This window comes from Carassius gibelio, chromosome A9 (assembly GCF_023724105.1).
Source record: "Carassius gibelio isolate Cgi1373 ecotype wild population from Czech Republic chromosome A9, carGib1.2-hapl.c, whole genome shotgun sequence".
Classification (NCBI taxonomy): Eukaryota; Metazoa; Chordata; class Actinopteri; order Cypriniformes; family Cyprinidae; genus Carassius; species Carassius gibelio.
In genome coordinates this window covers 18,582,958-18,596,688 of record NC_068379.1, presented here as the reverse complement: position 1 = coordinate 18,596,688, position 13,731 = coordinate 18,582,958, and the positions used below count along the sequence as shown (strand labels likewise).

Here is a 13,731-nt window from a genome sequence, read left to right as displayed (position 1 = left end):
ATATTTGAATCAGATGTAGCTGGGCACATAATTCGTGCTGCTGAGACCTGCAAATTATTTCTAGGTTGTAGTATTATATGAATATTGTCCCACTGATAAAAACAGTGCAAATAGTTCTGTCCCTTTGGATAACAGTAAAGTGGAAATAAATATAGTTAAATTTATGAAATAAAATTAAATAGGATTTTTTGGGAAGGTAAGTCTGGCCAGTTATACAAGCAACACGAGTCGGACGAGTCTAAAGATATGAGCTGAATTGGGTGAAACATTACAGTTCTAGTCTGTGTCAATTACTCTCATAATAAATAATAATAATAATGTTAACTGTATTTTTCGGTATAAGTTGCATCAGTCCAAAAATACGTCATGACGAGGAAAAAAACATATATAAGTCGCACTGGACTATATGTCACATTTATTCAAGACCAAGAGAAAACATTACCGTCTACAGCCGCGAGAGGGCGCTCTGGGGTAGGCTACAGGAGCACTGAGCAGCATAGAGCTAATTTTACTATTTTTATTTAGAAATGTAACTATATTCATTTTTAAAATTATTTATTAATGTCACACACACACATACCTAGTGCATTATGACTTAAAAGATGAGAGTGGTAAATGTTACAGACATGGAACTGTTCAGTCTATTATTGATTTTAATTTCCACTTCACTGTTATCCAAAGGGACAGAACTATTTGCACTGTTTTTATCAGTGGGACAATATTCATATAATACTACAACCTAGAAATAATTTGCAGGTCTCAGCAGCACGAATTATGTGCCCAGCTACATCTGATTCAAATATTATGCTAATTAACAGTGAGCGGTGGTTTCAGACATTTCAGTGCTTCACTCGCACTGACTCTTATTCTGCCTGAAAGAATGACAAGACCGAGCTGAAGGCTGTCAGATGAAAACCGATCCGATTCGACCAATCAGATGAAAGCAGCGTTTTAGCTCCGCCCACAAATCCGAATGAAATATTGAAGCCATAAACCGAAATGATCAAAACATACACGGACCAACTGTCTTGTCCATGTTGTCTCACTTGATTGAATCCTCTTCTTGAGACTTGAGTCTCTGACCTTCTGTAAGCCCCGCCTTGTTCACACAATGATTGACGTGGCGCGAGGGCGGGGACACGTGATCGGATCGGAATGCATTTTCAATGTGCACATTGAATTTTGCTACATTCATTGCGGGACACCGAATGAAAATGCAATCGTAAGTGTCTTGACTGTGAGTGTTAATGCAATTAAGAAAAATAGCATTTAAATGATCATTTTGCCACAGTTTTTGCTTTAACATGTTAGACATATCTAATCATTTCTGTAATACATTTTCATTTTAATTTTGCAACTTAGAAAGCTTTAAAATTAATATTCATTTTACATTTCAAAACTGGTGTAGTAAATGGCAAATGAAAATTATGTAATTTAATTTTCATTTTCATTTTGCACCAAACGTTGCACAAATGTATTGGAAAATGTAAATGTAAATACAGAAATGCATTGCCATTTTACATATTGCATTGTCATTTTGCATATTACATCCCAAATTGAATAATGCTACCCATATGCTTCCATAAGACACCACAATACGAAGTAAGTTCTAAAACTTCGTAGTCCATTATGTACACTACCATTCAAAAGTTTGAGATTGGTAAAATCAAGCATACAAAAATAATAATAAAAAAAGTTGATTAATATTACAATTTTTAAATAACTGCTATCTATTTTAATGGCATATATTATATATATTGAATTCCTTTAAAGGTAAACCTGAATTTTCATGATCCTTTAAAAATCACTCTAATGCTGATATGGTGATTGTTGTTTTCATCAGTGATGGAAATGATCCTGCTGCTTAATATCTTTGTGAAAATTGAGATGCTGATTTGGTGATTGTTGATTATCAATGCTGCAAAAGGTTTTCCCGTTCAATATTTTTGTGGAAATTGTAATATTGGTTATTCAAGATTTAAAAAGATAGAAAGTTCAAAAGAACAGCACAGATAAAAACAAAAATAATAATAATAAAATAAATAAATAAAGAGATCTTTGAAACATAAATCATTTCATTGCATCCTAGCCAAATTAAAGTATTAATTTCTTAAAAATATAAAATAAAAACATGACCAAGTGACAAAACACATGAGATATTCTTCTTAAAAAGTCTCATTTATTATTGATGTCATAATTACACAAGACCTAATCACATAAGCACACAGACTGACATAAACAGAACCATATAAGGGAATTCATTTGTAATGCAGTGACAGACAGTGGTACTGAGTGAACAATGAACAGGAATGTCTACTGGTGAGAACTACCAGTACTTCAGTTGATCTCACTGTTCCCGGGAAGGCGTAAAGAGTGGATGCCAGAAGACAAGACAACTACACACTCAGACAATAAGTCAACAGGTGTTCAAGCACCTGAGAGATAGCAGTAAATATTTTTTGCACTACAGGGGATATGATAAAAAAATCAAATAAAAAATGTTGCAATGTTAAAACGTATAAACCGTGATAAAAGTTACTATATGAATGCTTCAAATTAGTTTTTAAAAGCATAATGAAGGTTACAGTGGCTCCTTCCATTTAAAAAGACACTTTCTTATCTTCCAGTTGAAAGTGCACTGCTCCCCCTACTGGACTGGTCTTTGGTCCCAGTCAAACAGGAAATGAGACTAAAACAGAGTCTGCAGCTTGACGTGAGGTGAGGGCTAAACTTCAGTGTGTGCGTGTGTTAACGCCCCATCAACATCCAGCAGCTTTACAGTTTGGGATGACTTGACAACTTAATCTTCAGATTCTCAGCCAGTTTGTCCAAGAACTCAAAAGTGTTGAGGTAATCGGAGCGTTTGACACTGCAAAGACATAAACAGAAAAAATACATATAAAATATCATTACACAGCCTAATAATGTTTTGTTGCTGTCCTTTAAAATCTGCATGTTTTTTTTTTTATGCTATATCATGCATTGAACACTCAATTCATGCAGTCCAACACCACTCAAAACCAAAGATCTCCACTGAGCCCCAATGAATAGTAGTGTCCCAGAGTAGATAATGGACGTACTCAGACATGCCCTTGATGCAGATGGCCAGGTCCTTGGTCATGAAACCAGCTTCAATGGTCTCGACACAAACGGCCTCCAGTGCCTCAGCAAACACCCGCAGCTCTGCGTTCTTATCAAGCTCCGCCCGGTGCAGCAGCCCTCGTGTCCACGCAAAGATAGAGGCTGATGGGACAAAAGTGATTATGAAAAACTGTTTTGTGTGCATCATCTGTGGATTTTATAGATTAAGAGTGGAAGTAAAGCAAGTATGTTTTCCTCACCAATAGGGTTGGTGGACGTCTCTTTGCCCTGCTGGTGCATGCGATAGTGCCGTGTAACTGTGCCATGGGCTGCCTCAGCTTCTACTGTACGCCCATCAGGACACACAAGCACACTGGTCATCATACCCAATGACCCATAACCTGGAGACAGAGAACCGAGAGATTACTCACTATAAATTCATTTTCATGGTACTTTCCATAATACCTTTACCACAAAAACATGCACAAATTTTAACAGCTTTTAACAAATTTTTAAACAAAAGATTGCCGTTAGTAAGATGGTTTAATGTTTTAAATAAAACAAAAGCGCCTAGTGCTCACCAAAACTGCATTTATCTGATCAAAACTATTTTAATATACTGGACAAAAGCATTCATTGAAAACATTTCGTTTTTGTATCTGGCAACTCTTTCGTCATTTGTGGGGTGCAAATATTAGTATTAATTATCAATAATAGTTTTGTATCATTACTCACCCTGAGCTACAGAGTCTGATTGCACGTCTCCATCATAGTTCTTGCAGGCCCAGATAAATCCTCCTTCAGACTTCATGGCCTGAGCCACCATGTCATCAATCAGCCGATGCTCATACCAGATGCCTTTGGCTTCGTACTGAGCCTTGTACTCTCTGCAGCACACACAGTGTCAGAATGCTCTTTATCATTTTTTTTTCTGAATTCACTTCTCATTGTTTGTCGCTCTGTCATCTTATTCAATGTGTGCATACAGGATTATGAGTAGACATTCATGCTTAGGTGCCAGGACAGAAGAAAACCTTTCGTAAGGAAAAATTGTATTGATTTAAATGGAGGCCTTTAAATTTACGACAGGCAGTTTCAGACCCATTTTCTTTAGTTCAAAAAAACACTGTAACTAGATGGATTACTGGGGGGAATTTATTCAATGACAGTTCATAAGAAACCATTTCACCGAGGACTCACTTTTCATAGATTTCCTGGAAAATATCTTTGAATCGGCCATCATATTTCTTCAAGATGGTGTTCTTGGTGCTGAGGTACATCGGCCAGCCTTTGTTCAACCCCATCTTGAAAGAGCTATGGGCAAAGTCCCGGATTGAACTGTCTGTGTTGTACATCCCCAGAGCAACTCCACCGGTACCTAAACATACAGAATCACACATAGTGTCAAGAAAACCTGGTCTATAAGAAGATATGCTTGTGACAATTAGATTTAGAAACAACTAGGCTATGTTCCAATAATTTCAAATCAAATATCAAATCTTTGCACGATATCCATTTCATCTAAACACTATTTGCAGTCCCAGGACAGTGCCATGTGGCTTCAGACTATAACTCTGACAAGACAAACATGCTCAATAATCAAACAAGTGACAGTCCACTGTGATGACATCACCATACAGAGATATTTCTGACATACAGAAGGGCTGCATTCGAAATCTCAGACTTCCCTGCTATGAAATAGGCAAAAAACAATGTGTGAACAGAATTCACAGTATTCATAAAATAGTATGCAAAAAGTTCCCAGATGACGTACTACTTCTAATGGAAATTTTTAAATCAATGTAGGCTACCTTTAAAGTCGTGGACAACAAACTTGAGCGGCTCTCCTCCATTTTTAGGCGTGTATGTCATTTCCACCGTTCCAGGACCGGGAACAACGAAATCTGTAGCCTTGTACTGTTCAAATTGAAAAGGACAGATTATTTCAGGAGACCTTTTACCTGTAACGTGATTTCACCAATAAATTAAATGATGATTGCTTAGTTATGATGTAAACTTTGATAAAACACCAAAACGATCCAACCCAAAAAAATTCCAGAACAAATTCCCAATAAGGCCTTAATTACAGATATTCTAATACATGCACTAGGAAGAGCTCCCTACCTGGTCTCCATGTGCGTGCCTGCCGATAATTATAGGCTTGATCCAGCCTGAGACCAAACGGGGAATGTTTTTGCAGATAATAGCCTCTCGGAACACAGTTCCTCCCAGGATGTTCCGGATTGTTCCGTTAGGAGAGGGCCACATCTTCTTGAGCTTGAACTCCTCCACGCGCTTCTCGTCAGGAGTGATGGTGGCGCACTTGATGCCGACACTGTAGCGCCTCACAGCCTCCGCCGCCTCGACAGTCACCTTGTCATCTGTGGCATCACGGTTCTCCATTCCCAGGTCATAGCTGCCACACAGAGAGCAAAAAAAGAAACCTCATGAGTTTTGCTCACCTATGAGAATTATTCCATGAAGTTATTGACATATTAACAATCATTATGCATTTCTTTGATTTTTGCAAAGTACCTCTTTCGGTAAAAGGTCTATTAATTAAACACATTGTGGGTAGCAGAAAAAAAAATACATAAAATTAAACATATCCCTATTAAAGCTATTTCTGTTACTTATGCACATAGTCTGTGTGGGTATGGATATGAAATAATAAAAAGACATACAGTAGATGATTATCAGCTACCAAAAACAAGCCTTCAAATCTTCGAACAGCCATGCAATCAAAAGAGTTTTCCACACTGATTTAAATTCACTCGTGCTCTCAGCTGCTAAAAGCAAATGAAAGGCTTCATCTGTTCTGCATATACGTGACTGAACTGATGAAAGCCCCCTCTCAGAGACTGTACAACCAGTGAGGAAGAGTGAGACACTTAACATATAGACTTCAGAGAGAGCATCCCAGAGCTACAATACAGCTCTACTGATGGGGGTGAGGAACGTTCCCATACCCTTCTTGTTCCATGTCCTCACTATTGTGTTAAGTATGATGTGACCTTTCACCCACTTTCCTTCAACTCCATGGTAATGATTCTGAAAATCTGTTGGTGGCGCTAGAGGACTTCAAAATAACTAAATAGGGGTGCTTTTGACTTGTTCAATCCATCAAAGAAAACCTGTGAGGTATAGATCGCATTCAAAAAAAACAAAAGAACTAGAAGCACAAATGACAGGTAAACATATGCAAACAATCTTACGATACAAGCTCAAAGACCACTCCGAGGTTCAGTGGTAATGACTGAATGGACAGGCGTCAAGAGATCCCCCTTAAGTGACCACACCTTGTTTACTAACGTACTGATAATACTCTTATCAGACCGATAACCCACTGACAGTTCACCTTGCAACTATTCTTCAAATCTTTAGGTCAAGTTCACGAACTATGCTGAATACTTCATTTATTTTAAACAAAAAAACAGGTCTTTCTAGTTAAAGAGCCACTGCAATCAAACCATAACCTATAAAGTTCAAAGTACGGATGCTGACAAAAAGTGATGTTAGGTAATAAAAGTGAGTGCTTACTTATGGGATGATAACATTTCCCTTTGGCTTTGAGAATTATCACATTGTACTTACCAATAGGAAATATTTGTAAAACCTGGCAGGTAACTTCTCAGTGGCACGAATATCGTTAGTAATATTAGTTACTAAAATAAATCTGTGTCATATTAGTTTTGAATATCAAAGTTACTGAAAACTAATACTGAAAATTAAAGATGACCTTATAATGGTTTAACAGTGCAAACAATGATAATATGGCATTAACTTTAGTGTTATGGTTACCATGTTAAATTACTGTAAAACACCACTAATTGGCAGCAAAATGACATTAAATCAGCTTAACATACTGGCTGAAATCTGAGTATTCACAAGGGAAATCAGACATAATGAGAGAAATGCGCACCTGCTGACGTGAATGGGACACACACATTTAATCTCACCTGTGCAGGTCGAGCTCCAGATAAGGGAAAATGAGTTTCTCTTTTATGAGATCCCATATTACTCTGGTCATCTCATCTCCCTGCATCTCGACCACAGAACCCGCTTTGATCTTCTGAGACATTCTGGACCCTGCAAAACCAATGACGGTTAAATGTTAAGATGTATAGTGGAATTAATACTTGATCCCTGCAGAATGAATAGATTCCATTGAGAAAAGTTACACAACCTGTGAGTCAGCATTTCTGCCTTAAACCTGTTTTAACGGACAGCATTTTTGAGCCTACAAACTAGACTTAGAAGTCATTGGTTTGTATGGTTTTCCATTATTAGCAATAGTAATACCTTAGTTTTCAAGATATGCATGGTAATACCGTGGTATTTTGTGATACAGTAAAAGGACCTGCTGTTCTTTTAGTTACTCTGAACTATGCAAGTACAATCACTATGGTGTTACTATCTCTGTACTGATGTACCAGCTATTCTCATGCAACTAATGTAACAGCACCTGACACACAGGCAGCCATTGTGTAACACGACACAGGCCTTTTATCCACCACTGAGAGATTCACTGTATCTTAGTATAAACTGTGTTCTGGTAACAAACGTTTCAACGTCTTGTTGCAGTTCCACAAACTGGCACTGGTTACGTAACAAAAAAATTAGGACATAGGTCAAATACAATGCGAGCAATCCCAAACATATATTCATATTTTAATAAAAGAGCTGTAGGTGATGATGCTTTAGAAGACTAAGGGCTACTTCTATAAACAGTCGTAAAAATTATTAATGCGACAAAAACAATTAATTATTTATATATGTATACATATATATTATATATTATACAATTTATATATGACCACCGAGGTTTCAAAGCCTGCGTTTTTTTTTTTTTGTTTTTTTTTGTTTTTTTTGTGATGAATGGATCACTTTAACAGTGCTTCATCAGTAATGCTCGGTACTTTGCAGGAAACGTCAGATGAAAAAAAAAACAAAAAACAGCTAATGTAATGGGATTTACCGGCGATTTTGAACGATCGCGACTCAATATACTACGCTTACCTTTTCTTTTGAGGATATACCGGAGTAAATAGAGAAGTATCAGATGGTTGATGTGTCGTATGGAGGCTTGGAGGTTTTTAGACTAGTCTTGGAAGGCGTTGTTTCCTATCAGCTGAGTGGATGGCATAGGCTCTCTGTAGCTCTCCTCATACATGTACTTCTTCAATCAGATAATCCTCCACCAATCCAAGAGAATACGGAACTATACAGTCCCTCCTTCGTTATGCACCCTATTGGGAGGAATTTAGGTTCCTGGATAATAGCTGTTTGCAGTGGGACAGACATCAGTCTTCCTCCAGGGGACGCTATGCAGCTCAAAAATGGCGGCCCATGTGATCACAAATCCATTTTCTTTTCTTTTTACAATTGAAATAAAATGGCCAATAATTAAGAAATGACTTTGAATATATCAAATAAAAACTCTTTTAGAATACAAAATATTTTAGTGTATCAGATTCACTATATTAAAAAAAGTTTTTTTTTTTTTTTTTTTTGTAAATTAGCCCATTACAGTATGCAAAACAAGCCTATGCAAGAATCATTTACCATTCTGCCCTACAAAGGCAAAAAACCTTAACTTGCTGGCGTGTGGAGCTGAGAACATTTTTTAAAGATTTTTATTCGTCCAACCAAATTAATTACGTAGGAGACTGGAAATATGGCAAGTATACTTATCCACATCATAAAGGTATTCAATGTCCCCAAAATATCAATAACAAATTTTATATAAATCCATAAATCCGTACATTTGAAATACCAACCTGTCTTTGATAAAACTTTTGGTTAATAATATTGTGGAATTATTTATATATAATTGCAGTTAATTTTTTGTATTATTATTTTAAAGATGAATAATGAATGATATAGCCTATTATTTAGAACCACCAAAGCCCCGCCCATTTCCCCCCGCCCATTTTCTGCAAGTCTACCCCCTTTTACATAATTTCAGTACTCCTGCTTGCTTTTAACGCAACTTTCGGTGTTGAAAGGTGTTTATTCTCCATGTTTGCGTTAAGAGTAAGGGAGTGAAATTGTCAAAATGAGCACTGAGCTGTCTTCTGTGGGAATGCAAAATCCATACTTACCGGCAGATGTCGCAATTTTCTGCCTTTTATTTAGTTAGTACATTTGTACAGCAATCTTGTTATAAGTTGTTTGGTGGAGACATTGTATTTGCAAAGGAGAAAATAACAGTAAATATTTTCTCCCCTTATTATTCTGTTTTATTATAATTGAGCACCAACGCATTGATCATGTAAAAAAAAAAAAAAAAAAACTGAAAAGAAATAGTAAGGAATAGCAGTAAAACCCTCTTGCACATAGTTATACTGTTTGATTTATGAATCAGGGAAAAATAAGGATGTCGAAAAAAATAAAAGAGAGGAATCGGCTTAGAACAAGTTATAATTGTCTAAAATTTACTAAATACTTGCCTTGGGCTGTGAATTAACAGACAATGTTATCATATTATATGCACTTTATTATATTATAAAACATGGGTTATAACCATACAGTCTATGGTTATAATATAAGGTATAACATATCTATATTTTTAAGTTCTGTTAGTAATGTTTTTTAAAGAATATATAAATATTGTTTTTTTCTGAGGTTCTTTCAACTACGCCAACATTTCCTTTAAAAGGTTATAGTTACACTACCTTGACAAATGTATTCACTATCATCAAGGTTTAGACTATTCAGTCAAATTTTTTTTTTTGGATTCAAATTAAGTAAATCACGTCAAGTAATTGACCCTTAAATAGAAAAAAAGATAATTTTTATGTGTAAAATTAGGAAACAGTAAGAACATTCCACAGTCACTAAATATTATTTTGTATGAAAAATTTCTAACAAAATCAAAATTTTGTCTGTTTATGGATCATTTCATCTGAATAAAGAGTCTTTAATAAAAATAAAACTAGTAGGGTTCTAGCCTCTTTACCAGACTCATGCTCACCACGTGACGTGACATCTGCTGGTTATAGCAACTAGAGAAAGCCAGTTATATAGTGTAGATGTAGAAAGCAAGGCTCGTGGTGCCAGGAGTCCACACAGCATCAGTGCGCAGTCTCTTCACCAGTCAGAGCTCCGGTCTCCAGCGCTGCCGTTACGCACAGGTTCATCTGATCTCCAAGCTCCAGACTTACAAAGACACGAACACGGATTTTCCTCTTTATGACACGATGTAAGACAGATATGTGGGCTTTTCGTTAAAGGATATGGTAACTGTTGAGCTGCCAAAGTGGAGCCGCGCGTATCACGGATCGGGGCGCTCCTGCAGGGTCTAGGATGCGCGCCCGGAACATCCCGATTTTTACCCGGGTTCGGGGCTGAGCAGGAGTCCTCTGCCCCTGCAGGGCGCAGAGGCGGGAGGAGGACGCAGTCGACCCGCACCAGGATGCCTGTGATGAGAGGTCTGCTGGCCCCGCAGAACACCTTCCTCGACACCATCGCCACCCGTTTCGATGGCACCCGTAAGTGCGCAGCTTACCGTTCCTTCACCAAAGTGTCAAATGCAATTACAAAGTTTTTGGGGCAAATTTAACAGTCACTCGATGCTATTTACACCTGTGCGTAAAATGGAACAGTATAGGCTCTTAATGCGCGCGCGGGGACATATTCAATCCTTTCGTGCAGCTGGTTGATATTTGGTAATTTTATATACATTATACATTTTGGTGTTGACTTAAAGTTAATATCCATGCTATTAGTCATCTACTAAGTGTTGTTTAACACTGTGAACTCTGTCTCTGCCTCAATTATAAAGAAAGATTTATAGTTTCATTTCCCTGTCTCGCTGAGTTCAGTTTGCTGCATATCTGCTTATTTGGGATGTTCTGTGCTGTGATCTGTTCCCTGGCATCCCTAGTACATTTTATCTCATTTTCTTCTTAGCATCTCAAATAATTACATATTCTGAAGAGCAGAAGCAACATAATAAGATTTAACAGTGTTTAAGAATACATTTTACTTGACATCTGGATGGCTCACTGAGGTGAAAGAGGTCAGAAATCTAAGAGTAAAACAGGTGTATCTGTCATTACTCAAGTGTTACATGATGAGTGTGAGAAAATGCACTTCTGAGCTTTCTTCACATTCTTTAGACTGATCTTTCATCTAAAACCACAGAGAGTGAATCTGTGATTTTTAAACAGAAGGGATGAGTAACTTGTGTGCTATCCGGCTGAGTGTGTGTAGGTGGATAGAAGGTCGCTAACATGCAGCTTCACATCCATGCAGTGTCTGTCCAGTGGCCAAGTGGTGTAGTTTAATGGTTAAAGGGATGTTCTGGGTTAAGTGCAAGTTAAGCTAAATTGACAGCCTTTGTGGCATAATGTTGATTGCCACAAAAAAACATATGCATGTTAATATAAATTTGGTGTTTAAATTTTACAACTTGCCATGACAACAGAATGCCATAAACCCTGTGACCCGAAGAATGACTAAAATTATTCAAACGGCTCTACAGCTAAAAAAAAATCACAAGTTAACAGAATAATTAATTGAACAGCTTTTAGACAATTATAAACTTCACATTTTTGCTTTTAAAAATCCTTCAAAATTGGTCTGATTTTATTTAGTTGAACTCTAAATTGAAAGGCTATTTTCTCAAATCACTCAAAGGTTCATCACTACAGTATCAACTAACAGCTTGTTAGCAGTTGTGTGCTATAGCCTCTTTACCACAACACTACTAGCTCTTACCTTACTGACCATCAGTGATAAGTAGATAAACCCAGAGGGGGCTTTTAGAGAAAGACCCCTGTGATTGTTAATAGAAAATTGGAAATAATTGGATTGGAATTGGATTGGAAATTGGAATAAAATCCTGCAGTAAAATGCCTTCTGAGTAAAGACAAGAACTCATATTGTTGTTTGTCACTTTATAGCCTCACACACGGTTGGGATCTGCTGCATTTAAACTCAAAGTGACGTGCACTATCAAAGGATTAATTCTGCTGTTTGATGCCAGAGAAAAGGAGAGAGGGGCGAGAGGAGAGTTTTGTGCTGCTGGTGTGCTCCCATTTGAGAGGAGTTCAGAGACAGGCCAGTAGAGAGAGGAGATAGTTGCTGTAGACACTGATAAACACTGGACTGCATTAATGCTGTCGGCTCCTCACATTCACACATACTAACAGAAAGAGACGGATTCAGCGGTTATTGTGGCTTATATTTTGAGAGTATGCATTAGGGATGACTGGATCAGTCTTCAGAAACAAGACATTTCTGGAAACAGTATTAAGTGGATAAGTTCTCACAATAGGATGAATCCTACTTCATGATCCTTACTTTGTAATAATTTATACAAATTATATTTAAATATAACATAACATAACAAAATAGTAAAATATATTATATAAGCTGTGAAAAATATGAACTTGGTTAAAAAATAGTTGTGTAATATAGAAATTATTCGTCCTCATTTGAACATGAGCAAAAATTTTTAAAAGCACAAGCAGTCAGACAGTGTTCAGCCAGAGCACTCAAAGACACAGATAACACTGCCTGTCAGAGGCAGTGAAAAAAAGAAGAAGAATTAGGTTTTTTTTCTCCACTGCATGTCAACAAAGCTAAATATGTATTATGTATTATGGTCTGATTGTTGTATATATATATATATATATATATATATATATATATATAATATATATATATATATATATATATATATAATTTGCAGTTTAGGCCTGTTTTGTGGCTATTTGAAGTTTGTTGGCTATAATTATTTGTTTAATCCTCGAAAATCATAAAACTTATTGGTGTAGATATTGGCTTTGATAGTACTTTGTATCAGAATGAAAAGAAAACCCTAACTGTAAGGGATATCACTCCACCACTATAGTATGCGTTTATAATTTAGCTGTCTTTCTAGATTATATTGACTGACCAAACAACCATGGTAGATAGATTTTTTTTGTTGTTGTTGTTGTTGTCTACATATATTAGTCTTCTTGAGCATGAAGATATCAGACAGACCGTCTTCCATCTGTTAGAGATGTGTTGATCCCTGCATCTGCACATTTAACTCCTGATCTCGATATGAGCTAATTAAATACAGCTAGCCAAAGTCTTTGCAGTGAAGAGTTTAGACATCAGAGAGATTTAAAAAAAAAACATTCTCTGAAAAAATTAAAAAAAGGAAAGACAAAAGGAGGTGATTCGGTCTTTGTCATCCATATTCAATCAAACATTCATTCAGAGCATTCAGCACATTTCAGACAGAATAAATGCAGGGCTTTCCATTCACCGAACACACAGCTAATTACACACCCCTAACAAACCGATTGCAGTCATCATAATTAACAGCCGGCAGTGTCAAGAATTCATCTTGGCCTGTCTGAGCGTTTGTTTAATCTCCAAAGCAGATGAGAAAGAAACTGAACAAAACATTGGGGTGAGCCATAGACTGAGTCTAGTCACACAGTAGCACACACACACACACACACACACACAAAATCACTTTCAGAAGCTAATGTTTACTTGATTGTTTGCCTTTTGTTGAGGTCCTAATATGTAATACACAATACCATTAAAAGTTTGTGTTTGGTATGATTATTTTTATTAAAACAATATGCCTGAATGCATCAATGCAGATACTGTACTAAATTACTTATCTAAACCAAATAGAGT

General features: G+C 36.7%; 2 protein-coding genes across 2 annotated transcripts in view; one reads left to right on the top strand and one right to left on the bottom strand.

The window, feature by feature from the left end:
* Positions 1-2,159: 2,159 nt before the first annotated feature.
* Positions 2,160-8,267, bottom strand: LOC128019842 (isocitrate dehydrogenase [NADP] cytoplasmic). The gene is made up of 9 exons (XM_052606121.1): positions 8,101-8,267; positions 7,041-7,170; positions 5,206-5,497; positions 4,893-4,998; positions 4,282-4,459; positions 3,817-3,968; positions 3,342-3,482; positions 3,081-3,243; positions 2,160-2,869 (listed from the first exon to the last, which is right to left on the bottom strand). Exons 2-9 carry the CDS (start codon positions 7,160-7,162, stop codon positions 2,776-2,778), a joined length of 1,248 nt encoding a protein of 415 aa, XP_052462081.1. The 5' UTR covers positions 7,163-7,170; positions 8,101-8,267; the 3' UTR covers positions 2,160-2,775.
* A 1,849-nt stretch (positions 8,268-10,116) lies between these two features.
* Positions 10,117-13,731, top strand: part of LOC128019841 (potassium voltage-gated channel subfamily H member 3-like) — a 99,320-nt gene continuing 95,705 nt past the window's right edge. Inside the window, exon 1 of the mRNA XM_052606120.1 lies at positions 10,117-10,574. Within this exon, the coding sequence (XP_052462080.1) occupies positions 10,499-10,574 (76 nt within the window). The 5' untranslated portion in view covers positions 10,117-10,498. The remainder of the gene's footprint in view (positions 10,575-13,731) is intronic.

Bases quoted from the DNA above. Each gene is read 5' to 3' on its own strand.
- LOC128019842 (XM_052606121.1), bottom strand. From the start codon at position 7,162: ATGTCTCAGAAGATCAAAGCGGGTTCTGTGGTCGAGATGCAGGGAGAT. The intron at 4,460-4,892 runs GTAGCCTACATT...CTGTATGTTTAG, and splicing joins TGTTGTCCACGACTTTAAAG to GTACCGGTGGAGTTGCTCTG. The intron at 3,244-3,341 runs GTGAGGAAAACA...TTGTCCCATCAG, and splicing joins GACGTCCACCAACCCTATTG to CCTCTATCTTTGCGTGGACA.